At 39.0% G+C, this 27,319-nt stretch overlaps 2 protein-coding genes across 3 annotated transcripts in view; both read right to left on the reverse strand.

The window, feature by feature from the left end:
* The window catches only part of CMYA5 (cardiomyopathy associated 5), a 97,720-nt gene extending 83,176 nt beyond the window's left edge, over window positions 1–14,544 (reverse strand). For both annotated transcript variants that reach the window (XR_013961300.1, XM_080681932.1), the window contains exon 1: window positions 14,173–14,544. Coding sequence is in view for 1 of the 2 variants with exons in the window: in XM_080681932.1 (XP_080538058.1) it covers window positions 14,173–14,321 (149 nt within the window). In the remaining variant the exon portion in view is untranslated. The remainder of the gene's footprint in view (window positions 1–14,172) is intronic.
* Window positions 14,545–15,617: 1,073 nt separating this feature from the next.
* TENT2 (terminal nucleotidyltransferase 2) overlaps window positions 15,618–27,319 on the reverse strand; it is a 49,719-nt gene continuing 38,017 nt past the window's right edge. Inside the window, 3 exon segments of the mRNA XM_080682698.1 lie at window positions 15,618–17,062; window positions 18,875–18,954; window positions 20,775–20,866. Coding sequence (XP_080538824.1) covers window positions 16,988–17,062; window positions 18,875–18,954; window positions 20,775–20,866 — 247 coding nt within the window. The 3' untranslated portion in view covers window positions 15,618–16,987.

The following is a 27,319-nucleotide window of genomic DNA, read 5'->3' on the forward strand; positions in this document are numbered from 1 at the left end:
TCAGATGAGAAGGCTCTAATCTTCTGGTGCCGGCAGTCTCTCTTTGCCTTGGGTCCTGCAGCCATAGAGGTTGCATAACCCTGAATCTTTCTGCAAAATGAGGTTGGTACCTAGGGCCTCCACTAGGATTTTCTTCCAAAGGGTCAAGTATGTGAATGATGTAGGAGTTCTAGTTTTATCAGCCAATTTAGCTACACACTTGGTTATCACACAACTTCAGTTCATATATCAACATTGCTAACTTCGAGTTAGCAAAATAAGAATATCACTCCCTCCTAGAGTTATTAGTGATCTGAGGCTGAAGGTTTGGAGAAAGTTGTTCTTTGCAGTTTCCTGGATAACACCCTTGGCTCACCCCTCTGAGCAGGACAGACGGAGCATGCCAGTTTGCCTTTGGTTTCCCCTCACAACCCTTCTAAGCACCTACTATCCCCTTTCTGATGCCTTTTTCTTCCAGGAGAGTATCTTAGATCCTGTACTTAAAGGGATTTCTTTGAAAGGGAATCCAATCAAAAACAGATGCTAATAGGTTAAATGGTAGTAGGCAGTTAGGCAGAATAGAAAGGACAGGCCAGGTGCAGAATGGCACCAGGGCAGAAAGCCATGGACAATTGTAAAGTGGTACCTTGCCCCCAGGGTGACCTTTCCTCCCCTAGCATATCACTGGTCATGGTTTAGACCCTCTAATCTTTCAAAGTTCAGACCCTCCCTGACCTTTCCTCCTTGGCATGCCACTAGTCATGAGATAGAGCCCCTTAGAAGAGGAACAAGAGGACTGGAGACTAACCTTATATGACTTCCATAAGCCCTTGCATGACCACTCCCTTAAGCATTAAGCCCTCAAGACAATGAGATTCTGACCAAAGCCTCAAGTTTGTTGCCCACAGAGACAAAAGGTGACATCTAGGCTTCAGTTGTCTTTCAGCTTCCAGGCCCAGAAAAACATCAAGGCCAGACAAGTGATGCCATGGCTGACCTCAGGACTAATGACCACCTGCTTTGGCACATGAACCATCAGTACAGACCATGACCCTGAAAGAACACACCTGGAAAGCTGATGAATATTCCACTGAGATAGTCCCCTGGGACAGCAGTCGGCAACCGGTGGTCCTTGGACTACTGGTTGTCCGTGAGGTCTGAAAGGTTGGCGACCGCTGCCCTGGGACATCCCCTAAAAGATCTCTTCACAAAGGGGATAAAACCCTCAGGACAGAGGACCCCAGCATGCATTCATTCTCTCTCTCTCTCTCTCTCTCTCTCTCTCTCTCTCTCTCTCTCTCTCCCTTCCTTTTCCTTTAGACATATCTCTTTGCTTTCTTTCTCATAAGCTCCAAGGGCCCTTCTTTTGACTCTATAGCTTGTTTCCTGAGTCCATGCATAGCCCAGCTGGCTCACTTCTTCTACCACTGTGACCTTCTAAATAAACTGTTGCTTGTATCTGGGTATTGGCTCTGAATTCTTTCTTTCTTTTTTTTTTTTTTTAATCTTCACCTGCAGATATTTTTCCATTGATTTTTAGAGAAAGTGTAAGGGAAAGGGAAAGACAGAGAGAGAGAGAGAAACAGCGATGTGAGACAGGCACATCGACTGGTTGTCTCCCACATGCACCCCGACCAGAGCTGGGAGCTGTAACCAAGGTACGTGCCCTTGGCCAGAATCGAACCCAGGACCCTTCAGTCTGTAGGCTGACCCTCTCTCCACTGAGCCAAACCTGCTAGGGCTTCTTTCTTAGGCAGAAATCAAGTGCCAAGGTTGCTGAACCAAGGTCCCATCGCCAGTAACACCTAGTTCCGGTTCACCGCTAAGAAACTATTAATATTCTAAAAGGTGTTTGCATTTCTATATCATTAATCTCTCTATACTGACTTGCTTTTTGCCAATTCAAAGACCAATTCTCAGTTGTCATTCTCCTTGCCTTTGTTTTGTTTTTTGTTTTTTAATATATTTTTTATTGATTTTTTACAGAGAGGAAGGGAGAGGGAGAGTTAGAAACATCGATGAGAGAGAAACATCGATCAGCTGCCTCCTGCACACCCCCCACTGGGGACATGCCCACAACCAAGGTACATGCCCTTGACCGGAATCGAACCTGGGACCTTTCAGTCCGCAGGCTGACGCTCTATCCATTGAGCCAAACCGGTTTCGGCTCTCCTTGCCTTTGTTTTGGCATCTACGAACAAGATGATTTGTTATGAGTGAGAGGATATGTACAGATCTGAGAGGAGGAAACCTGAGATCCTGGGGTGAAATGTTTTGTGGTGAGACTCAACCACTAATTTATTCAACAACCATCTCTTAAGCACCTACTATGTGCCAGACACTGTGTTCTTAGCTGCTGGAGATGCAGCAGGAAAGATAAGCAAGGCCCCTGCTCTCATGAAACTTCCTCTCTAGTGGTGACAATAAACAATAAATAAAGAGACGCTGATACTGGTAGGTGCTATGAAGAGCAATGTGAAATAGGGAGAAATGTAATAGTGATAGATGTGAAAAGAGCCCCTTAGGCTGGTGGGTTGAGGAAAGCCTCTTTAAGAATCTGATGTTGCTCTGACTCCTTGATCCAGCCTGCCTTGTTTCTATGGCCTTAAGGCTAACAGCTCCTGCTTTAGACACGATCATCATTAGAGGAATGCTGCTTGGAACTTGAGTTTTTACAAAAATAGCCCTTCCCATTTTCCCCTCCTTTGACACAAAAGAAGCCTGAACTCTATACTTTCTTAAGATGGATTTGAGGAACTACTAGGTCTCCCATCTTCTCCGTTGGTGCCTTCTCAATCAATGACCCTTTCCTTACTACAAACTCTGACATTTTTAATTTGGCCTTTTAAGAGTCAGGATCACAGACTTTGGGCTGGTAACATTTACTCTGAAACCTGAAGAGTGGATTTGGGGAAGAAGAGTTCCAGGGAGAGAAAACAGCAAGTGCGAAGACCTAGATGCAGGAGCAGGCCTAGCATGCTGGAGGTTCAAAAGAACGAAGAATGACTGGAATGTGGTGAAAATAGCAAAATAGTATGAGAGGTAAGCAGGTCGGGTAGGGTCTTGAAAGCTATTGTAGAGTCGCAGAGAGGTTATCTTGCCCAAGACACACAGTAAGTGGCAGAGCTGGGATGATAGATAATCCAGGCCTTTTCAATCCTATCAGGTGTTTTTGCATTGGAGCCTGGTTTATGCCCAAAATGGTGCTAGATGAAGAGGTGATTTATTGAAGCCCTTCTTGGAGATCCCAAAACTCTAAGAGACAAAGATCACTGTCTCACTCTCTTTCCTCATTCTATGAAAAGGATTGTCCACTCACTCCATATTTATATTGCTGCACAAAAAATTAGATTAATACACCAGGCCGAATCCAATACAAAATCTATTAAATGCAGAGTTTTCACAAAAATAGCCCTTCTGAATTTTATAGATATTACGGTAAATACCTATTAAACATTTATCACATGATCCCATAGAGCACATAGAGAAATTATTTTGGTGTTGCTATGTTTGACCTTATGAACATTAATCACACTGGATTGCCTAATGTCTATTTTTAAACATAAGCTCTACTCTTCCTATTACACATTAGGAAACTTAATATAGCTAAGGTATTTGTGAGCATTAGCTACTACCTAGACTTTCTGGATCTTTTATGCTTTGCTTTTAAAATTAAAAATAGAAAAAAATATTTTTTAAGTAAATTTATACTCAAATAAAAAAGCAATTGGCTAATAAAGAGCAGATGTGTGCATACTGTGTATATATAGACAGGTCATATATCTACCATTAGACTAGCATACTTACTAGCTGTCTGACATTAGGTAAATTGCTCAATATTACTAAGCCTCCATTTTCTGTTCTACAAAACAGAGATGAAAACAATGCCTATACATACAGCTATTGTGAAAACTACTCAAAATAACAAGTGACAGTACTTGAAATAGAGTAGCTATTACTTGAGTAAGTGTTGGTTTCCCTTCCCTTCTCTGTGTTTCTGTTCACTCATCAGAAACATAAGCAGGTCAGTGACATGATGCTAACATCCCTTCTAGGACAACTGTCATCAGCAGCTAGGCTTTCCTGCCAGACTTGAGCCACGGGAAAGTGAAAACTTTTGCTGTAGGCAAATAGAGAAGTGCTAATAAGACAGACCTGGAGACTGACAGGAAACTCCCAGGGGGATGAGCAATGAGGCTTCAAGAACTGGAACTTGAAGGGCCAGGGTCCTAGCAGACCCCTACCTCAGCTCCCCAGGCCCAATTCATTTCACCAGTGCATTTGTTTCAACTACTAATTACTAGGGTATTATTTATTTAATGTCTGCCCTCTCCAGAGACCAAACCCTATAAAGGTGAGAAACTCTGGCCCTGGCTAGTGTGGCTCTGTTGGTTGGAGCATCGTCCCTTACACCAATAGGTAGCGGGTTCAATTCCCAGTCAGGGTACATACCAAAGTTGTGGGTTCAATCCCCATTGGGGCACATGTAAAAGACAACCAGTTCGTGTTTCTCTCTCTCTCTCTCTCTCTCTCTCTCAAAATAAAAAACGACTCAAAACTGTTTTGTTCATTCACTCCACATTTACATTGCTACACACATAGTAAGCCCTCAATAAATATTTGTTGAATGAATGAACCTGTTTTCTTACAGTAGATGCATTTTTTAAATTGGAGGTGTCACAAGTTTAGCTAAGCTACTCCATGTATTGCTGCCTCTACCTCCATTTTGTTTGGCTGCAGAGTTCTAAGCTGACACTAGCCCCCTCATTCAGGTCCATGCCCTAAATAACAGGCAGAGACACAGGCAAATCTAAGTTCCTGATATGACTTCTCTAATAGTTTTTGGGACCAACAGTCTCCACCACACCACCTCCAACACCTTCCACTTGTGTACCCCTTAGCTAACACCCCTGTGGAGCTTACCAAAACCTCACTTACCTTGGTTTGAATCGACCTATCCAGCCTTAGCCTGGGAACCCCAAAGCACTCCATCCCTCAACCCTAATAAAGGTGTGTCCCCTAGGTCCTGTCAATCTATCTGCCTGCACTCTGCCTTGGCCTCCCTGGGGGCTCCCTGAGATATGCCATACACTTCCTCCAGGATTTTTGAGTAATGAACTTCTCTATTTCTATTTCTCTTGTGGTCTTTTGTTGAACTCAGGGTCATCATCAGGCACCCTATGCTCCACTTAACACATGTTAATTTAACAAAGTCATCCATGGACACAGACAATAGGTAGTGAAGGCCTGGAGTGGGGGCTGGGAGAGGTCAATGGGGGGAAAAGGGGACATATGTAATACTTTCAACAATAAAGAATTATTTTTTTTTAATATTTTTTAAAAAGTCATAATAGGAGGAAACTAATTTTATTTACAAATCAATTTCAAAAGCCCTGGTGAAATCAACCGTTAAAGGGAAATTTGTGGTTTATGTAAATTCCTTTTTTAAAATTTTTTTTTATTTATTTCAGAGCAGAATGGGGAGGGAGAGAGAGATAGGAACATCAATGATGAGAGAGTGTCATTGATCGGGTGCCTCCTGCATGCCCCACACTGGGGATCGAGCACGCAACCTAGGCATGTGCCCTGACCGGGAATGAAATCGTGACCTCCTGGTTCATAGATCAATGCTCAACTACTGAGCAATGCTGGCTGAGCTGAATTTTCTTTTGAAAAGAAGCATACCCAAACTAAGAAAACATAATGGCTCTATGGGAGGGCTTTAAGCATTCAGAGTTTGGTAGACTGAACAGCAGCATTAATTAATCTTCCCACATATCTTGGACTTTATCAGATTAACATGTGGAATTTTGAACACATCCAAGTTGCCTAATACAGGACTTTTCTCTGAGCAACAAGCAAAGTCTATTCTTATCCTTCTATCTATGATCTGGCTCAAGGGTCCATCTAGGAGAGGCTTTCTGAGAGTCACAGAGGTGGGAATGATGACTATAGACACCCTAACTGAATAATCCCTCAGTATTTATCATTGTCCCCTCTAAGCTACAGTGTTTCCAGAGTCACTGGACATTGTCAATCCCTGGTAAACCAATGGTCAACAACCTCACTCATTTTGGTTTGAGTTGATCTATCCAGCATTAATTCTATCTAATCTAACAGGTTCAACATCCCAACTAAATTTGCTTCTTGCAAGAGTATGGATGACTTGACATTCACTTGCTTATTCATTTGTTCATTTACTCATCCATTCATTTATTCATTCTACAAATGTCCTCAGTCCTGGAAATTCTGAGTGATTCTGGATGAGAAAAAGAAAGCTTAGACAGAACAGCAGTAAGTAGCACAAGAACTGGAACCATGAACTGAAACAATATCTAACCACACTAGCGGCCCGGTGCATGAAATTTGTGCACGGCGGGGGGAGGGGGGGGTCCCTCAGCCCAGCTTGCACCCTCTCACAATCTGGGACCCCTCAGAAGATGTCTGACTGCTAGTTTAGGCCCGATCCCTTAAACCAGCAGTCGGACATCCCTCTCATAATCCGGGACCATTGCTCCTAATTGCTCGCCTGCCTGCCTCATTGCCCCTAAATACTTGCCTGCCTGCCTCATTGCCCCTAACCACTCACCTGCCTGCCTGATCGTCCCTAACCACTAGCCTGCCTGCCTGCCTGATCGCCCCTAACCGCCTCTGCCTGCCTGCCTCATCGCCCCTAACCGCCTCTGCCTTGGACCCCACTGCCGCAGCTTCGTCCAGAAGGATGTCCGGAATGAATTCCAGAAGAACGTTCAGCCGTCTGGTCTAATTAACATATTATGCTTTTATTATTATAGATATGTCCAGCTATAGTACCACCTCTACAAACTAAATCTCATTTTAAGAAGAAAACATGTCTTTTCTCTATTCCTTTGTTAATGTCCTTAGTATAGCATTTATGACATTATGTTGGGGTTAACTGCTACCCCTCACCTGACTGTGCACAATTGTTCCTTAAGAGAAGCAATTGTGCTATCCAATCACCTTTATGTTCCTGGTGCCTAGCATGGGGCCAACACATAGAACTCATTGTCTATGGAGCAGTTCTATGGATTCCAGGAAAGGTAATGAATTTCTAGGTATTATCAGGCCTACATAGTAACCACTAGCCACGTGTGGCTATTGAGTATTTGAAATGTAGCTACATGGGAGGAATTTAGATGTGCTGCAAATGTAAAATACACATCAAATTTCAAAGACTTGACATAAAAATATAAAATACTCCATGAATAGTTTTTATATTGATTACATGTTGAAATACTTTGGATAGTGGATTAAATAAAATATTAAAATTAATTTCACTTTTTACCTTTTTTAAAAATGTGACTATTAGAAAATCTAAAGTTACAAACGTGGCTCACATTTTATTTTTATTGGATAATGGTGGACTAAATCAAAGATTTACTATTTCAGGTACAAACCACATCCAGTCTCTTGTACCTGATTCTCTAATTTTTGGTAGAAAGGGGAATTTGGTTACCTTGTCTGAATTGAGTCAAGGCATTTACTAAGAGTAGGTTTAGAATATCCAAGGAATATAAGACTTTGGGGAGGGGGGCAACATTTTATTAGTCAATATGTTCTACACTTTACTAGGGATGCTGTTTTAAAGAAAAAAATAATTCCAAATCTTACTGTATTCACCTATATTGAAACAGAGTCTCAAGGGCATGTAATACCCATGCAGCCAACACTTAAATAGCTCTTCAATTTCTGGCTACAAGTGCCTCTGTTTTATCCTCTCCTCCCCCAGTCTCTGGCATCCTGAGCAGTCACCCATCCCATCTCAGCTCTTTCTACTGACCTTAAAAGAGGCCTCAAATAGCACACTTGTCCAAACACCTAGATAAGCACAGCCAGGGGAGACATATAAATAGATATATGGAAACAGAGTGCTCTGTACTGATAACAAAAACCATTTACAAACTCCCTTTACCTTCCAAAAGGTTTTCTACAATGATTAGTTAAATGTAAATGTCACTAATAATCTTAGTTCTATCAGCTTAGAGACAGACTTATTTTTTACAAGCACTGACAAAGTTGCAATTGAAAGTGATCTTAAGTCTTGGTTCTGTTGTGGCAAAATCCTCTGTGCTTAAATAGAGAAATGAAAACTGACCAACAGAAAATGATCCAAAACAAAAATACTGAAAAACTTCTAAGTGATCTATGGGAAAGGTTAAAAGAGTCAGGCTTCATTGGTCTACAATCAGAAAAAAATCCCAAAACCAGTGAGTATCTATTTACATATCTCCCCCCATTAAGAAGGTCATGAGTTTGAAACATTCAGCCCAGTGTTTGGCACATAGTGGGTATTCAATAAATGTTAGTTGAATGAATATATGACTGTATATGCTCACTATTTAAGGGAACACTGCAGTCACCATACTTTTTTTGTTGTTTTTAAAACCCTGAGTGGTATGGTAGATAGAACACAGCTTCCTATTTTACTCAGAATAAAGCTTGAAGTCCTTACCTTGGCCTACAAAGCCCTACATGATCTGCAACCTAATTATTCCTTCAACTCACCTCCCACCACTCCCCCCTTATTTACCTACTCTGCTCCAGCAACCTGACTTCCTCGTGTTCCTCAGACAAACCACACACATTCCTGCCCCAGCGCCTTGCACCAGCTCTTCCCTTTGCCTAATACACTCATTCCTTAAGTCTACTCAAATGTCACTTCATCAGGGAGGCTTTCCTCACCACCTTATCCAAAACAGCATAACCCTTATCCTGCTGTGTTTGTCCTCATATCACTTATTGCCACCTAACATGTTACATAGGTGTTTCATTTGTCTCTTCAAACTGGAAAGTCACACCCAGGAGGGCAGGGACTTCGTTCATTTTGTTCACTGCTGTTTCCTTTGTGCCTAGAAAGTACCTGACACATAGTAGGAGTTCAATAAGTAGCTGTTGTGTGAATAAACTAACAAACATTAGACTGGAATCCAGGAAGGATGATCCCAGCACTTTCTCCTTACCTTGAAGTGCTTCATACATACCTTTTCTTCCTCAAATATCATAACAGTTAATGACATTTTATGTTTTTATGTTTCTCCACCTAGAATGTGAACACTGTGAGGACATTTATGGATTCTTAGCTATTATTTTATCCCCAGCACCTTGCATGGTCCATGGCAATTAGTAGGCATTCCATAAATGTTTAGTGAGTGAATGAATACAGGAAAGCCAAAGTGGAACGGAATCATTACACTTATTGAAAACTGAGACCACCCCTCTTCCTTCACTGATGAATGGTAGGCAGAAGGTAAAGCTTTGCTGCCAATGAGTCATCTGAAGGGACATAAGAAACTAACATTTAATGGGAACCTACTAAGGCCAAGCACGCTTACACGTTCACAGAGTTTATTTAATCTTAAGACAACCTTATGAATTAGGGGCATTACTATCATCTTACAGATAACCAAATTGGGGTTCAGAAGGATAGGGAGTTTGCTCATGACAGAATGAATGGCTAATAGGACTCACACTCAGGGCTCTTCATGCCCTGTGTCACACTCATATCACTGAATAATACGTCAGAAAGGCATTTCTCTGATCCAGTGTAAGTACTGGCATGTGTAATGGTGAGCTTTCCTACACTAGAAAAGAATTTTTACAATTAAAGGTTTTTTCCCCCCTTGATTCAGAAAGGTAGCTCTGGATAAATTTAATATATATTATTCGTGATAAGATAAAAAAGACTTGAACAGGAAAAGATGGTGGCTGGCAGGACGGAGGTGAGGGAGAGGGAGTGAGTGATGGTATGAAAGGAGAGTGTGTGGAAGTGCGTGGTGTGTGTGTGAGTGAGGGAAAGTTAAATCTCGCAGGAGCAGCAGGGGCTGGCAGACAGGCTCTCCTTGACAAAGAGAGACTACCACCGCTGCGGGCACTCCCCGGACAGCGGGACTCCAGCACGGAGCCCACGCCATTTTGAAGGGGAGAATGGCCTTTTTTAGGAACTCATCAATACCACCAACCAGACAGGCCTTGGAACTGCCCTGCGACCCAGCAGCCACTCCAGCCAAAATCCTGCTGCCCCAGCTGCAGACCCGCAGACCCTGGGACCTCCACCTCCAAAGGAGCACCGCTCGGCAGCACAAGACACCCATGAAAAACACACATGGTGTCAAAACAAGCCAAAGGAAAATCGTTTGGGCAAAAAATGAAAAAAAGATCCCAAGTCAAATTTATAGAAAAGATTCCTTTATTAACTTTTGGTCAAGAATATGTTTGTATAGTTTCAGAAAACACCTCCAAGACCATGTGGATTCCTGCAACAGAGAGGAATTGACAGGACTGCTCCAGCCATGAAGACAGAAGAGAAACAGTTCAGAGATGGAAGACGCTGCAACGCCTTGCCATACTAGCAGTCAGCAGCTGTGCGTCCCGGCAGGTTGCCCAGGACCAAACCAGAGAGGGTCGGACCTGCATTACCACCATTTGTCCACCATCCAGAACTGAAATATCATCGCTGACATGTACACATAAGGAACTGTTTGACATTAAAATTGGGACTCAAAAGAACTGTTGGCCCAGAAAGAAACTCACTACAGACTGATTCATTTGCCTCTCAGCATAACCATTATTGCTTGTCTCATTTTTGGTTCTTATAAGGGTATTTCTAGTATCACATGATCTCACTCATCTGGGGGAAATAATGAACAACATAAACTGATGAACAAAAACAGACCCAGAGACAGGGAAGCATCGATCAGACTGTCAAACCTCAGAGGGAAGGTAGGGGAGGATGGGGGTAAGGGGGAGAGATCAACCAAAGGACTTGTATGCATGTATATAAGCCTAACCAGTGGTCACGGACAACAGGGGGGTGGGGGCATGCATGGGGAGGGGTTTGGGATGGGAATGGGGGGATGAGGACAAATATGTGATACCTTAATCAATAAAGAAATTAATTTAAAAAAAACACCAAAAAAAGATAAAAAAGACTTACAAGCAGATTATACTTTGTGCCTTTTGAATTTTTAAACATAAAATTTATATTTTCTGATAATAAAATGAATTATCTGTTTATTAAGAAAACCTGAAAAATACAGATAGATATAGAGCAGTGGTTGGCAAACTCATTAGTCAACAGAGCCAAATAATCAACAATACAACGATTGAAATTTCTTTTGAGAGCCAAATTTTTTAAACTTAAACTTCTTCTAACGCCACTTCTTCAAAATAGACTCGCCCAGGCCGTGGTATTTTGTGGAAGAGCCACACTCAAGGGGCCAAAGAGCCGCATGTGGCTCGCGAGCCGCAGTTTGCCGACCACGGATATAGAGTAAAAACTTTAGTCAACTATTATCCCATGACTCAGAAACAACCACTATTAACCTTCTAAACATTAAGGTTAATAAAGTTTAGCATAACCTTAATTACGTTAACCTTTATTAACCTTTAACACCTTTTTCCAATACATATTTTATTTTTTAAAGTGAGATGATTTTAATTTATACAGTATTTTTTCAAATGCTATATATGTATTTTTCATATTGTTAGAAATCTTCATAAATAGCATTTTAATAATGGCTTAATATCACATCAAATAGATACAATAATTAATCTTTCTGTTATTACTTAGGCTATTTCCATTATTTATTTTTATGTTTCTCTCAATATAATCAGTTTGTAATTCAACTTCTGAGAATGATTGTGACCTTTGAGAATGTGCAGAGACAACTTTTCCATTAAAGAAGGGGAAAAAACTCCCACTAGTATTCAAAGAGATAAAGCCTTTCCTTTTCCTCTAATAACCTTTCAACGTAGAAATTAGTTGGAGTCATTCAAGTTTCACCTTCAGTAAGGAAGGGAAGCAGTGAAAGTCTACAAGTAGCTTGGAGTAAACAGACCCAGGCTCACATCTTGGTTCTTACATTTACTTGCCTTATACCCTCAGTAAATTGTATAAAGCCTCCGTTTCCTCATCTGTGACCAGACAATCACCTCACAGAGTTGCTGAAGGTGTTTAAAATGAGAAAGCATATGTAAAGACAGCACTGAAACTGGCACAGAGTAAATGGGCCTTTTTGAAATTGTAAAACTTCGGTGAGGGAGACATCAGGACATCATTCTTGCCTGCAATAGATTAGAGAATATGCCAAGTTCTCACCTCTAGTAAGAACTTTAGGCTACAATTTGTAAACTCACACGCAACAAATCAGTTTGATTTCTGACAACACTTGGAAGTAGGAGAAATTCGGGGTCTCCTAGTTCTCCTAGGAGTTCCTCCCTACTGACATCTCCCTACCTCTAGCTATAGCTACCAACCCGTTCCCCTTGCCCCCACAGTGGTTCAATTCCTTGACATCTCCTTTCTTTCTCTCTCTTACTGATTCTCTGATCTGAGCCCTCCCCAAACCCAGCTTTCCAACCTGCCTATCAGTCTGTTTCCAATAACATTAGCCTGATCTTCTAAATCCTGTTCAGTTCACTGATTTCTTGTTACTAATGTCACTGAATCCAATTTTTTTAAAAATGTGATGGTTTTCAAGGCCTCTACCACCACCTATCTATTCCCTTATGTTTCCCTCCACTCTATTCATTCTGGTCCTTGTGCTAGTGTCCACCTTACCATCTGTAGTCAGAGCAGGCTAAGTTTACTGCAGATAAAGCATGTCTTTATCTGAAGAGTTCGCCCTTTGAAAAAGGGCAATGCAACCCCAAAGTGGTGCTTTGAATCACTGTCAGCTGCTCACATTTTAGGGGAAATGAGGTTTCAGATTCTCAGCGGTGGGGGGAGTAAATTATGGGTGGACAAGGACATAGGATCACAGGCACCATTAGGGGAAAAGGTTAAAAAGTCTGGGATTGACAGATCTCCCTTCTCAATATTCCCTATTCCTTGTTCCATTTCCTCCAGGTGCTCTCTCTTCTGCTTTTCCTTTCTGCACCTCCTGCCATTCTGTAAAGCGCCCAGGACAGGTCCACTTGTCGGGGCAGTCACAGATCTATACACTCTCTCCTGACCTTCCACAGACACTGGTCTGTCCTCCCCGCCCTCTCACTTACTTAGTACATAGTGTCACACTTTCCATATTGCTCTCTAACTTTTCCCATAAAGTCCTGGAGGACAGGGGCTGTGCCTGCTTCCCACTTGGCAGCTGATTGGTAAATATGTGACCCATATACCAAACTTAACTGACAGACCATTCACCCTAATCAATGCCAGTTTAGGACTACTTCAACTCCAGCTCTATTGGCTTCGGTTGGGCAGTACTTTTTAACTTTGGATAAGATGGGCATTCTGAAATGCTGCACATAATCTGTCACCTACAAAGTAGGCCTCTCTATTGATATTAATAGCAATAGGAAGAGACATCACTGACAAAAACAAAACAAACCAAAAACAAAACAAAAAGCCACCCCAAACCCAAATAGAACAAGTAAAAGTAGAAATAAATCTAAATAGAGAGAAGATGACTTCTACTTATCTCATTTTAGGGTCCCTATGAAGGGAGGGAAGAGGAAGATCTAAGTGGAGGAAAAACCATAGTTTTATATAGTATTATCTAATTGCATTCACATTCATTGAAACGTTGATATTTGGGACCACGAAAATAAAAAAAGCAGGATTTTAGAACGAGGGTTGCTGGAACTCATGCTTCTTTCCTCCAAAGAATTCATGGGCCTTTGTACAAAATAAAGTTCCCTTGTAGCAACCTATCCCAATATTAGCCATCCAAGAGACCGCCACCCTCACCCCCGCCCCAAACCCCCCTTCTCTAGCTCAGGCTTTCAAGGTTGTTCCTGTGTCTTAGGCCAAAAGTTTCAGCATTTCAGCACATTCTGCAGTTAGGCAGGACCCGAAGTAAATTCCCAGGAATAAACAAGAGCTGCAAGTGACAAGGAGCTGGGCTGGGAGGAGAGGGGGTAGTGATGGGGGAGCAGGGCGGGGCGGGGGGGAGGCGGGGGGGGGGGGGACGACCGCGGAAGGGATGAACTTTGCAGCTGCAGGCGGGCCTGTCACTCCAACTGACAGGAGGCCCCTTCACCTTTAAGTTCTTACCAAGGCAGCGCCCCCAGAGAGAAAGTACTTAGCTCGAGGGGAATGAACTCAAGCAATTAAGAAGAGGAACAGGCAGGCAGGCTGCGGAGCTGCGCCGCGAAGCACCTGCCCTAGGCGGGCCGCATTTCCAGGCCCGGGCCTCGCGCTGGCTGCGGGGCTGGGAGAGGCGCGCACGCTACCTGGCGTCCGGCTCCTCCTCCGACTCCGTGGCCGTCTCGTCCTCCTCGCCCTCTGACTCCTCCTCGGTCTCCAGCTCTCGAGTCGCCTCCTCGTCCCCATCGGAGCCGAGGAAGCTCTCGGTGGCGTGGTTGCTGTCGCTGCTCGCCATCGCGTCTTTCCGGGCCGGAGCTGGAGCTGGAGCCGGAGCCGCCCGCGCCGCGCCTGGTGTTCTCCCTGACTGCGCCTGTGGCCCGGAGGGCGGCTCGGGTTCCCGGCACTGGGGGCGGGCACGTCCCGCGACTTTAAATAGAAGGCGTCAAAAAGTTTTGCCGCCGAGCTTCAGGGACCCGGACTCAGCTTCTCCTCTTCCCGCGTGTCTGCCAACTTCCCCCGAGCCCTCCCCGCGCCGTTCAGGCGGATCCCTGGCGGGCCCTTGGGACAACTGACGATCGCCCACCACTCCAAGGGGCGCAGGCTCCTAGGCAGCACCAGGTGGAGAGAAGGAAAGGCGCCCAGACCCACCTCTTCCCTCTAGAGTGGGTTTGGTAGGCTTGTTTCCAGCCAAGCTACCCTTTATCCCAACCTAATAAGTACTCCTCACTGAGCAAGGGCCTTAATAGTTCAGGCCCTCAGCTAAGGGTCTCACTCTTATGATCCCCTCACAACTCCGCTGTGTAAGGTTTAACTGCAATGCTGGTTTTCTAGGGGGAGCGGGGGGGGGGGGGGGAGGGGGGGCGGGGGAGTAGCTAGCCTGCTCAGGTCTCAGGGCTAGTTCAGTGATCCATGGGGAATTTAGGCTTAAGTTTATTGATTTTGAATTGAGTGAAAGTTTATTCACTTTGATCTATTTTCCAACAAAACAGGTGAAAAGCAGCAACAGTAAAATGAGCGGTGTGCGGGGCAGTGTGTGTTTTTCTTCATCTTTCAAAGTTTCTCACCTTTGAAAGATGAGAAAATAGTGCCAGTGAAGGAGTCCATACCATAATAAATTTGGGGTGGGAGGAAATTTATTTGGAAATGTCATAATATTATAGAGGCAGAACGCCAAATACCCGATCCCTGAGAGCTGCACAGAATTACTATACAGTACTATAACTACTGTTTATAATGATTACTCAAGTCACTGTAATATTAATTATGCTCAACACATTCTGATAAAGAGTTGCAGTGTATAATACATTTTAGGAAAATTTCCAAGAAAAGGAATATATAAAGCATAACTGCTTTAAAAGTGTTAAAACATCAATAATCTAAAAAATTCATCTGTGTAGAAAGCTTCATTCCTAATAATACCAGAGAAATAGGGTGTTGATGTAGTTAGTTGGCTTAACAATGAAAGAACCTGATTCCAAGACCCTCTGTATAATCTAAATAATCAAGCACAACTGGATTCAGTTCAGCTCCAGATGATAGCTACAGCCTCAATCTCAAGACGCACAAACACACACAAAAAACACATCAACAATTTCCATATATAAACTTTATTGCATTTGACATAATACAAAACTTTAAACTTAAAGAAGAAGATGAAAATATGCACCTTTTACAAGTCAAAGAAAAGCAAGTCTTAGCATTTGGATTCGTCTGCAAAAAAAACAAAACAAAACAAAAACAAAACCCCCAAATATATTAGAGGTACAAACTGTGCTACAGCAGGTCTAAAAGAAGTTGTACAGAGTCCTTTTGAAAAAAGTTAAAACTATTTCCAAGATTACTTTTCATATTTAAATGTACAGGCATTAACCATTTTACAAATATTTACACAACCCCAAACAACCTTAATAAACACTGTAGCTTTTTCAGCAGCCACCAATACTTCTTCATGTGGAAAAGAAACACTAAAAAAGTATCTTTACAAACATTAAGCTTTTATTTATAATGATTTTATGTTTTACCCTAAAACATTTCATTAGGGACTTACTGCCTAAAAATTCCAGTTGATTACAATCCTATAATTGCACACAGAAAAAATCTGATATGATCAATAGGTTATAATCTCAACTTTGAGCTTTCAGTTTCTGTTGTTTCATGTCACATGGAAAATAAAAGCACAAAATGGGAAGTAAAGCTAAAATGCATATTGCACTAAGCTACCATAAAGCATAGGGAACTTGATCTTTTCAAAATGTCTACAATGAATTGATTTTTTTAAAACAATTCACTAACTGCTGTTCAATACAGAGTTAGCGCTCATATTACTACAGTGCAAAATGTACTGTTGTCACAAAAAATTGAAAGCAATCTCGAGTACATCAAAAGCATCTGAGGTACTAATGAAATGCTAATACAGACACACATACAGCCTCTATCCTGGAATCAAGAGAAGACTTAAGGCAACTGTCCAGTATTTCCTGCCTCTGCAGTGATTTCATTGAAATAAAAGATTTCATTTTGCTTCAAGTAACTGAATAACTGACTTGACTCTTCACTTTACTAGGACAGGCAATAAACTATCTACTGTAGATTATACTTTCCAAAATTCCACAAATCTTTTCAGTATTAGCATGTGGTACAATTAACTGAAGTTATATCAAAAACCTTTTATTTGTTCAGGTAGTCTCCCAAAAAATATTTTATCTGATCACCTGAAAATTCATGCCATAATATCACTAATCATCAATGTAAACATTTTCAAAAATACATCTTTAAATCAAAGGGTTTTATTAGGAAATGTTATAATAAAATATGCAATCTTTATATAAGTATGTCCTTTTAAAAATAAAACATGAAAACAAGAACAATGAAAAGAAACTATGATGGAGGTAAACAAAATGCATTATGGTATTACTATTGTTCTTTATTTATCAGAAGAATTTATTAAGTAATAGAGGCCAGTCATCTTTTCAGGACAGCAGCTCTTAAAGGTAGTATACTGTTCAAATCTTTTTTGTTTCTCAATCTGTGCCATGACTGTGAGAAAAAAAAATCATTTTTAAAACCTAAATTATGTGCAGAACAAATACTGAACGGAAAGTTACTAGAATGTTAATAGTAGTTCTCTCCAAGTAGTAAAAATTTGGGGTGTTTTTTTTTTCTTCTTTGTGTTTTTATCTCCCAAGTTTTTAACACAGTACAAGAATTGTTTCTGTCATCAGAAAAGAAAGTGTTATCTAAAAAATCAATACCTGTGTGGCTTCAATTAATAAAGAAATGGACATATAGGTGGTACAAAAAGACACAATTGACAATGTTCACATTCATTCACAGATTTAAATAATTTCATCTAAAGCAGCATGGTACAAAGTAATTAAAACAAAACCTTTGAGTTTGAAAGAATAAGGGAAGACTACTTAAATTATGTAATGGACTATTTGGCATCTAGTAAGCTTTTTCAATTAAAAATAGTATTTATGAAGGTGACAGTAAATCTATTAAAAAACACTTTTTATATGAACCTAGAAAAGACAAGTAAGTTGAATTGCTAAGAAAGAAAAAAAAAAAAGGAACTGAAGTGCCCTAGCTGGTTTGGCTTAGTGGATAGAGTGTTGGCCTGCGGACCAAAGCGTCCCGGGTTCGATCCTGGTCAAGGGCACTTACATTGGTTGCAATCTCCTCTAGCCCTGGCCCTGTTCAGAGGCAACCGATCGATGTGTTTCTCTCACATCTATGTTTCTCTCTGTCTTTCCCTCTCTCTTCCACTCTCCCTAAAAATCAATGGAAAAATATAATCGGGTGAGGATTAACAAAACAAAACAAAACAAAACAAAAAAAGGAAATGAAGGAAGCTCATCCATCATTACGAATAGCTATGTAAGCAATACTGTTTTTGAGTTATCAATTTAACCTGACAAAAATATTCCCTCTGGAATATCTGTTTTGTCCTGCAGAATTCCATTCATTTAAATTTTCTTGTCTGGTTGATAATTGAGAGGGCCTAATTTGAAGAAAAGTTTGTAATATGATACACTTGCATTTTTAATTATCATCAAAATAAAGTCCACTTGTATGTCTTGATAATAAAAAGGTATGTCTCTAAAATGATTGTCACAATTCACTGATCTTTTTCTTCTATGAAGCATTTCTCCTGTATGTCTCATAGTACATATTTTTATCAGTGTGTTTCTACATTGTACTGTGGAATTCCTTGAAGACTAAAACCCCACCTAGCAAAATTACTGATGAATAAATTCATAATGTGACTAAAGAGCTAAGCAATAGACTACAGTATCTGTGTGTGTGTGTGTGTGTGTTGTGTGTACATATATATAACAAAGTTTATATATATAATGCGTGTATATACACAAATATACTTTTTTAACTTCTCAAAATAAAAACAAAGATAAAATGGGACTCAAGTTCCTGTTAGGGCATGCAAAAGAAAAATCATGGGGGGGGGATGGGAGATATCTGTAATACTTTCAACAATAAAAATAAATGAATAAATAAATAAGTTTTCTTTTAAGGCTATAAGTTCCCCAATATTTTAGGAGGCAAAGAAGTCCACCAGGCTTTAGTTTCATTTTGAGAGTTTAATAAGTCACTATGGAAATGCTTATTCCCACAAAAGTGAAAGCCATGTGGATGAAAACAGAGCCAGATCTCTCTGAAGGGAGAGATATAAATATCTAAATTCAAGTAATAAATTCCCTATTGTGCCACATTGATGGCTTCACAACACAGAAACCAGGGCTATTCTGTCCAATTACTAGTACATATGTATTTCATTTTCAAAGCACACTAGTCTACTAATGCTTTTAAGAGTTAATCTAATATACTGTTTACCTTTAAAAATTGATCCTTTATCATGTCAAACTTCTGTTTTTCATGCACAGCTCTGGCAGTATTTGTTCCATCAAAAGGTTCTGCAAAGTTAAATGCAGATATAAACAAAAAATTATTAAAATGAGAGCTTCAGTTTTTTTATTTGGTTGAACTATATGAAATTGTCAATATTTGACAGTTTTTTTTACCTAGAAAATAGCAATTACATATAATTCAACCTACTATCTTATTAGATTTATGCATATTGAACATAGTTTTATATAGCTATGCACTGTCTAATAAGGTAGAAAGAATTCAAGTGAGAGGATAACTAAAAATGAAGTCATCAGCATTAGGTATGTTAAATCTAAATCATAAAAGTGGATAAGATTTCTGCAGAATTACAGTGTCAAAAACCTATCTACCCTTAAGAAAATAAAAATAAGTTAAAGAATTAAAGTTATCAAAAAGAATAAAGCATTGTCTGAGAGAGGTGGTTAATGTTAAACATCACAGAAAGATAATTTTAAATTTAAAAGACCACTGATTTGTCAAGCAAGAGAAAGGTCAATCCCTTTGAAAGTAAGTCTAAACATTTTGAGGACAGAAGACAGTGCAGAGAGTTATGGTGTGAGTGGATGGTTTAGAAAGATACAATAATAACAGTGTAACTTGTATGAGAAATTTGGCAGTGAAAGAAGAGAGAAAAGATAGCAAGTAGAGAAGAGAGGAAGAAAATGAAGAGTTTTAGAGAACAGAACATTACCTTCCATGTCACCCACAAGAGGGAAGAGTCCATATATACAGACAACAAATGTTTTGTAATATTGAGAAGACAAAGAAACTGAAGATAATAGTGAGAAAAGGAGGCTAACAGATGGTAGCTAAAAATGCCAGCAGTAGGTAAAAATTACTTGAGTTTAAGAATTTTGGCAATAAAAAAGAGGGGGGGAAAGTACTTAGAAGAGGCAGTAGGATGAAGCCAAGAGTATTGATAAGAACTTGTGCCCTAAAGCTGAGACCTGGAAAAAGGGTGAAATCAAATGGAGAGGTTAACTTTACATTTGTAATACAATCTAAGCAGGCAGGCCCATCATTTTAAAAGCTTTTGGCCGAAACCGGTTTGGCTCAGTGGATAGAGCATCCGCCTGCAGACTCAAGGGTCCCAGGTTCGATTCCGGTCAGGGGCATGTACCTTGGTTGCGGGCACATCCCCAGTAGGGGGTGTGCAGGAGGCAGCTGATCGATGTTTCTCTCTCATCGATGTTTCTAACTCTCTATCCCTCTCCCTTCCTCTCTGTAAAAAATCAGTAAAATATATTTTTTAAAAAAGCTCCTTTTGTTTCTTTTGTGTGTTTTTTATTGCTTAGAAAGGCTATTATAAAAAGAAGTTTACTGTCACAGTACTGTTTTCTTCAATAGAATAATGCCATATGCCAAATTATCAGTTCACATGACACATAGCACTTTACAACAGTCAGTGTTTCTTTGAGTCAGTGATAGTCAACTATATATAAATTAATTTTAGGAAACAGAATATCTCAGCATTTAATTTTTAAAGTAAAATCAATTTCTATTCATAAAAATCTAGCTTGCATGTAAGAATCAGTATAAAAGAACTGATTTTATTTCAATATAAGAATGACGTTTCCATCAATTATAAGCAGGAGGGATGCATAAAGACTGCTCAAATCTTACCAACTAGAAACACTAAACACCTAAATTCGTGTTTGTTATTTTCTACAAATGAAAGTTTTAAAATTATTTTTAAATATTAAATTAAAATCTTATAACTAAAAGACTTGTAAACCACTTCAGAATATAAATTTATTATTTTATAATAATATAAGCTGAAATTATTCAAGTAATTCTCTCAGTACCATGATGATAACTGAATGACAGAGAGTAGTGGGAAAGCTACCTTCTACACAGATGTATTTATTTCTCCATTCAATACCATCAGGCCTGGGAATGGCTTTGGCTTCACGAACTGAAATCATTTGACTGTTCCAGCTATAAGAAAAACATTAATTATGTTAACTATTTTAATTTCCCCGTTACTATTTTTATTATATTAGTAGTAAGGCCTCCTCTGATCTTCTCAAAGAATACTGAAATTTGCCTCAACCCTCAGCAACACAATCCCCATTTCCGTTTCTCTACTTTTTTCTCCATAGCACTACAGTCTAACAATTTGCTTAGTTATTGTTTATACTGTGTCTCCAAGATATTAAATTATTTCTGTATTTTTTTCACTGTTCAACTAATTGTTTAGCACAAATTAGGTACTTAATACTTATTTACTGAATAAATTAAACAATATAAAAAAGTAAGAACACTGGCCCCATGGCTCAGTTCGTTGAAGTATCGCCCCATACACCAAAAGATTGCGAATTCGATTCCCAGTCAGGACACATACCTAGGTTGTGGGTTCGATCCCAAGTTGGGGTGTATATAGGAGGCAACGGATAAAATGTTTCTCTCACATCAATGTTCCTCTCTCTCTCTCTTTCCTCACTCTCTAAAATTAATAAAACATATCCTCAGAATTTTTAAAAAAAGAATGTGTAGCCCTAGGCGGTTTGGCTCAGTGGATAGAGCGTTGGCCTGTGGACTGAAGGGTCCCAGGTTCAATTCTGGCCAAGGGCATATGCCTGGGTTCCAGGCTCGATCCCCAGTAGGGGGCGTGCAGGAGGCAGCCGATCAATGATTCTCTCTCATCATTTATGTTTCTCTCTATCCCTCTCCCTTCCTCTCTAAAATCAATAAAAACATATTTTTAAAAACATAAAAAAATAAAATGAGTAAGTAAGCAAAAAATATAAAAATTATATTCATTATTAATACCTCACTAAGAATTTTTAATTTAAGAATTAATCTTCTTGTGTTATTTTCTGATTCAGTCAGTAATGTGTTCAGTTCTATATCTATTAGTATGATTTGGGGGGAAATTCTGAAATTTTCCAAAAGAAGCAAGTAGATGCTGGTTCAGAAAACAAAATTAATACTCTATGAAAACATTAATACACTGTGAAAACATGTATTACTACGTATGGATGTAGTAGCTAATAATGAAGTTTTACTCAAGTAAAATGATTTTATCTGCATGTCTGAAGGCAAATTGTCCAGTCTTTAGTAATGTATTAGCATTACATTGTTGTTCTTTTGATTTCTTTACAATTATAATAGTTTGTAAGTACTATTTTCTTTTTTCAAGAATTATTTTAACACTTATGACTACTCAGCCTGTATACAAGAGAAAATGAGTTTGGGGAATAGCTGATATCTTTTTTACAGTGCTATCTAGCTTTCTCCATCATTTCAGTAAGAAGAGAAAGACCATGGTTTTGGGACCTTCAGGTCCAACGCTTGCCCTACTCTTTCTATATTTATTAGACAGAGAAACCATCTATACTAATAAAAGGGTAATATGCTAATTAGACCAGACATCTTCCGGACTCCTTCTGGACAAAGCCATGGTGGCGGGGGGCCGAGGCAGAGGCAGTTAGGGGGCGATCAGGCCGGCAGGGGAGGGCAGTTAGGGGCAATCAGGCCGGGAGGGAGGAGCAGTTAAGGGGCAATCAGGCTGGCAGGGGAGCAGTTAGGGGCAATAAGACGGGCAGGCAGAGGCGGTTAGGGGCGATCAGGCAGGCAGGCGAGCGGTTAGGAGGCAGTGGTCCCGGATTATGAGTGGGATGTTCAAGTGCCGATTTAGGCCTGACATCCCCTGAGGGGTCCCCGATTGAGAGGGTGCAGGCCGGGTTGAAGGACGTTCTTCCCCCCGGCCCCATTCAAGAATTTCGTGCACCGGGCCTCTAGTACAAATATAATTGTGGATTCAGTATGGCATTTGTTTCTGAAAAACTGATTAATTTCTATGTTAAATGTTCGAGAAAATATTGCATCTTGTGAAGTTTGATCATTGAAAAGAATCCTCGAAGTATAATAGTTTTCTACATTTTATTATCAAGAGTACAGTTTAGAAAAATTAAAAAACAAACAAAAAGAGTACAGTTTAGAAATACAGGGTGTGGCAAAACTAAGTTTATATTGTTTGTATGGAAAATAATACAATAACTAATAAATAATAATACAAGAATAAACTCTGTGGTTTGTATATTCTCAACCGTAAACCTATTTTTGTCCCACCTTGTACTTTGCAAAGATAGCTCTAAGTTTGTTTTTGAATATATCAGAATTTATGCTTTTAAAAAAATAAGTGGGTTGTTAAAGAGAAAAACTTGTATTGGTTATAATAAGATGGTTTAGATTATTTCATGTACAGCAATATGGACTCAACACAGAAAAGAAGTATACTGCTCTATTGTTTCAAGTGTACTTCTAAAATTTTTAAATAACAGTGCAAAGAGGAGTTACATAACCACATGCCTGAACCAAATAAGATTACAGTAGAATTACAGTGTGTGCTACTTCACTTTATACCACTTAGGGCAAATTTTCACTAATAAAATACTTTTTTCCTGAGCCTACTTGTTTCTAATATTGACTTATAGGACAACTGAATTTGCAGTACAATTAAAAGTAGAAACAGTATGTTAAAAAGGGGTAGATTGATTTTTTCTTTCAGACGAGCTTAGAATATTAAAATACTGTATCCTGTTAAACTACAACTTTTACTTCCTTAAATCAAAGGAACTCCCCTCACCTCTATATTTCTATTGAATCCAATCCTGACTTTATATTACATGCCAGTACTTGGTTCTAAACAGGGTCAAAGAAACATATGAACATACCTATATTCACTTTATCATCACTAACCAGATATCATTTAAGCATCCATCTATAATCAACCCGAATAATGCAGTTATTTAAATGACTATATCACCACAAATACTGAAAAACTTCAGAGAGGGAAAAAAGAATATTTTGAATCACTATCATTTAGACTGATTCAATCTACTGCATTTTCAGAGCTTTTAAATATTTCTAAATTATTAAACATTTCAAGTCATAAAACATGATATATAGCATATACTATTTTTATTCTTAGAGGTAAATTTAAATGGAGAATTCAAATGGTAATTTAGAAATATTTTCCCTAAACATTTCATTCTTTAATATAGACAGACCCTAAACTAAACCTTTTATTATCTTTTTCTGCCATAATTTGCTTGCCATGTGAAAATCTGTTACTGTCACTCATTAAAGTGTAAAATATGATACAGTTTATAGAAGATCGATATTTCACAAAAGAATGGAAGAACATATATATGGGGCTTAATTTGATCTAAAATAGATTTGATAATTTACAATAATCTTTTCACTATAAAGCTGAGATTACTGACTCCATATTAGTAAGATGCTTGCTTCTTTTCTTCAGTAGTGATAATGCACAGGTATCCATCTATTAGCTCTCATTTGCCATTCTTTTTGTGCAAAGTATTTTGAGATGATTGATTAAATTAGAAGTGTAGTCTTCAGCAACATTACAAAGAAAAATTTAAGTCTAACAAAGTCTAAATTATGGGTCTGATATCACATGGCTGCACATATACCTCATCTAGTCAAATTAAGTGAAGAAATGTATATAGTTTTGTTTTATTATTGAGAGTTGGAAAGCAAACAAAAAGAAAACTTTGTTAGGGATTTGAAACCTCCTAAGCAGAGAGAAAATTTTACTCTAACCCTAGAGTTTTGTTTTGACTGGCTCTTCTGCCTGACTCTTTAAATGCTGGTGTCCATCAGGGCCTTTCTTCTTTCATTTCTCTTGTAATGCTAGAACACCTATTTCAGACCTCAATACTCTCTTATTTTACAAAAATAATGCTTTCTCCAGCTCTAACCTTTTTACTAGGCCCCAGGCCAATATTTATCACTATTAGAAACTGCAACAGGATGTGCTACAGGCATTCCTGTACCTACATTTCCAAGACTCGATTTAATATATTCTGTCCATAGTCAATTATTAAAATCACTCCTTTGTGTATCCCCTCAACTCTCTCACCTGCTCTTACTGCACTGAACTTCCTTGGATGAAACACAACCATAATTAAATCTTGTCTACTCCTATCCTTTCCCATGCAGTTAAACATGGCTGAAGGAAAATATGTAACCCTGCTGACCTTTAATTCACGATCACTTTAAATTCATGATGTCCTAGTTCAAAGGACCCTATATGCTACTACACATCAATCATAGTTTATTTTCATAGTTTCTTTACTCTTCTGCATGACAATTCATATCTTCTCCTCACTTCTCAAATTTCCTCCCTCATAACCAGTCCCAGCTGCTATTCATGCTTCACTTCACTAAAAAAAAAAAACCCCAAAGCAATCAAAAGATAATTCCCACTAGCTCCTACCACATATATTCATCTGTATCCATGTACATGTTCAGTTTTTTCTCATTATTATTAATTATCTGTGCTCCTATTCCACTTTGTTCTAGATTCCAACTCTTCTTGACTCAAACACTTATGTATACTGTTTAACAATTTACTATTTCTTTTTCTGATATCATCCATTTTGTCATCAAGATAGGTTATTTCTCATTTCTAAAAACAAAACCAAAAACTCAACCCCACTTAATCCTTCAATTTCTACTCCATTTTTCTGCTCCCCTTTACAAGTATGTAAACTCCTCTAGAGTTTATATACACTAACCTATCTGTATCTGATTCTCCGCCTGTTCTTTCTTAAGCCCACTCCAATGATGCTTTTTATCCCCATTATTCCACAGAAACTGCTCGTCAAAGGCCCAATGAGTGGTCTCCACGTGGACCAATGCACCAATGATCAGCTTTCAGTTCTCATTTTGAACTTGACCTATCAAAGAATGTGACAGATAATCACTCCCTTCTCTTCGAAACATTTTTCTCCCTTGGATTTCAAGACACTACATTCTACTGGCTTACCTCCTGATTCTTCATTTTTAGACTCTATTAGTTCCTTCTCATCCCTAATCTCATTTTCATTTCATCTTTGTATTATGAAATTTTTCAGAGATAAACTGAAAAGCATAAAATTAAAAAACAAATCAACAGTTGTTAAGATTTTGCCCCATTTGTTTATTTGTGTACATGTATGTTTTAAACAGAACCACCTGTTAAGCTGTAGATATCACAAAACATCATTCCTTTTTCCTTTGGCATTCATCTCTTAAGAATAAGACCATTCTCCTTTATAATACCTACAGCATCTAGAAATTAACAGTAACTCAAATGCCCCTCCATACTACAATGTAAGTTCCATGAAGACAAGCATTCATGCCAGTTTTGAGTCATCATCTCTCTTTTGTTAAATGCTATATCCCCAGTGCATAAAAAATAACTTAGTATACAGTAGGCATTCAATGATTTATTAATTAAATAAAATGAGTGAAAAAAAGACAGAACAAAAAAGGAGATTAAAAAATTGGACCTTGTAATTTCCCTTTTTTAAAAATGGATGTGTTTAAGTATGTAGGTATGTACTTTTAATCAAACAGACAGACTAGCTATAAAATGTGATTAGGCAATCAGGAAATAAAGACTATAAAATAGAGCCCAGCTGGTATGGCTCATTGGTTGAGCATCAACCCATGAACCAGGAAGTAACGGTTCAATTCCCAGTCAGGGCACATACTTGCCTGGGTTGCAGGCTTGACCCCAGTATGAGTCATGCAGAAGGCAGCTGATCGATGATTCTTTCTCATCATTAATGTTTCTAACTCTCTCCCTCTCCCTTCCTCTCTCTGAAATCAATAAAAACATATTTTTTAAAAATACAAAAATAAAGTTCATAGACTCTCCAATATTTATGGGTCTATAATATTTAGAACTTTCGTCTTGCTAAAATACAAATTATTACATCTATTTTTTTCTTTTAAAAATTCTTTATTATTGAAAAGTATTACATATGTCTCTTCCCCCATTGACCTCTCCCAGCATGCTACCCACCCCCCCAGCAAAGCCCCTCACCCCCCTATTGTCTGTGTCCATTGGTTATGTTTATAAGGACACATACAAGTCTTTTGGTTGATCTCTTACCCTCAACCCCCCACTATTTTTTTCAAGATTCCCCGAGTCACCTAATTCTTTTTTCCCCCTATTTTGTCAGTTCCCTTTTCCCGGGTACAGTTTTAGAAGTCTGATTTCATTATGAGAATTTTCAGCAGCAAGGTTTAGGAGAAAGTTATGGGTGAAATAGGTAAGAACATCTTAGTAATTTTTAAATGGCCATATAAAATTTCTGCAACATTTATGCCGTATATTCAAGCATCTCTTAAAAGGCACTTAATTCTGTCTTCAAGTATAGACAATTTTTTAATTGAATATTTCAAAGTTCAGAAGAAATCCTTACAAACATTTCTAACAGCTATCAGAATTTTTAACAGCACCTAGTTCATCACCATGACTGCATTCTTGGCTGTGCTCCCTACAGTCAAATATCTGAAAATATCTGGTATGAAACAATAATGCACTTGACAAATGCTCTATATGATGAAAGAGTAGAGGAAGATTGCTCG

Source organism: Plecotus auritus, assembly GCF_963455305.1.
Source record: "Plecotus auritus genome assembly, chromosome: 7".
In the NCBI taxonomy this organism is placed as follows: Eukaryota; Metazoa; Chordata; class Mammalia; order Chiroptera; family Vespertilionidae; genus Plecotus; species Plecotus auritus.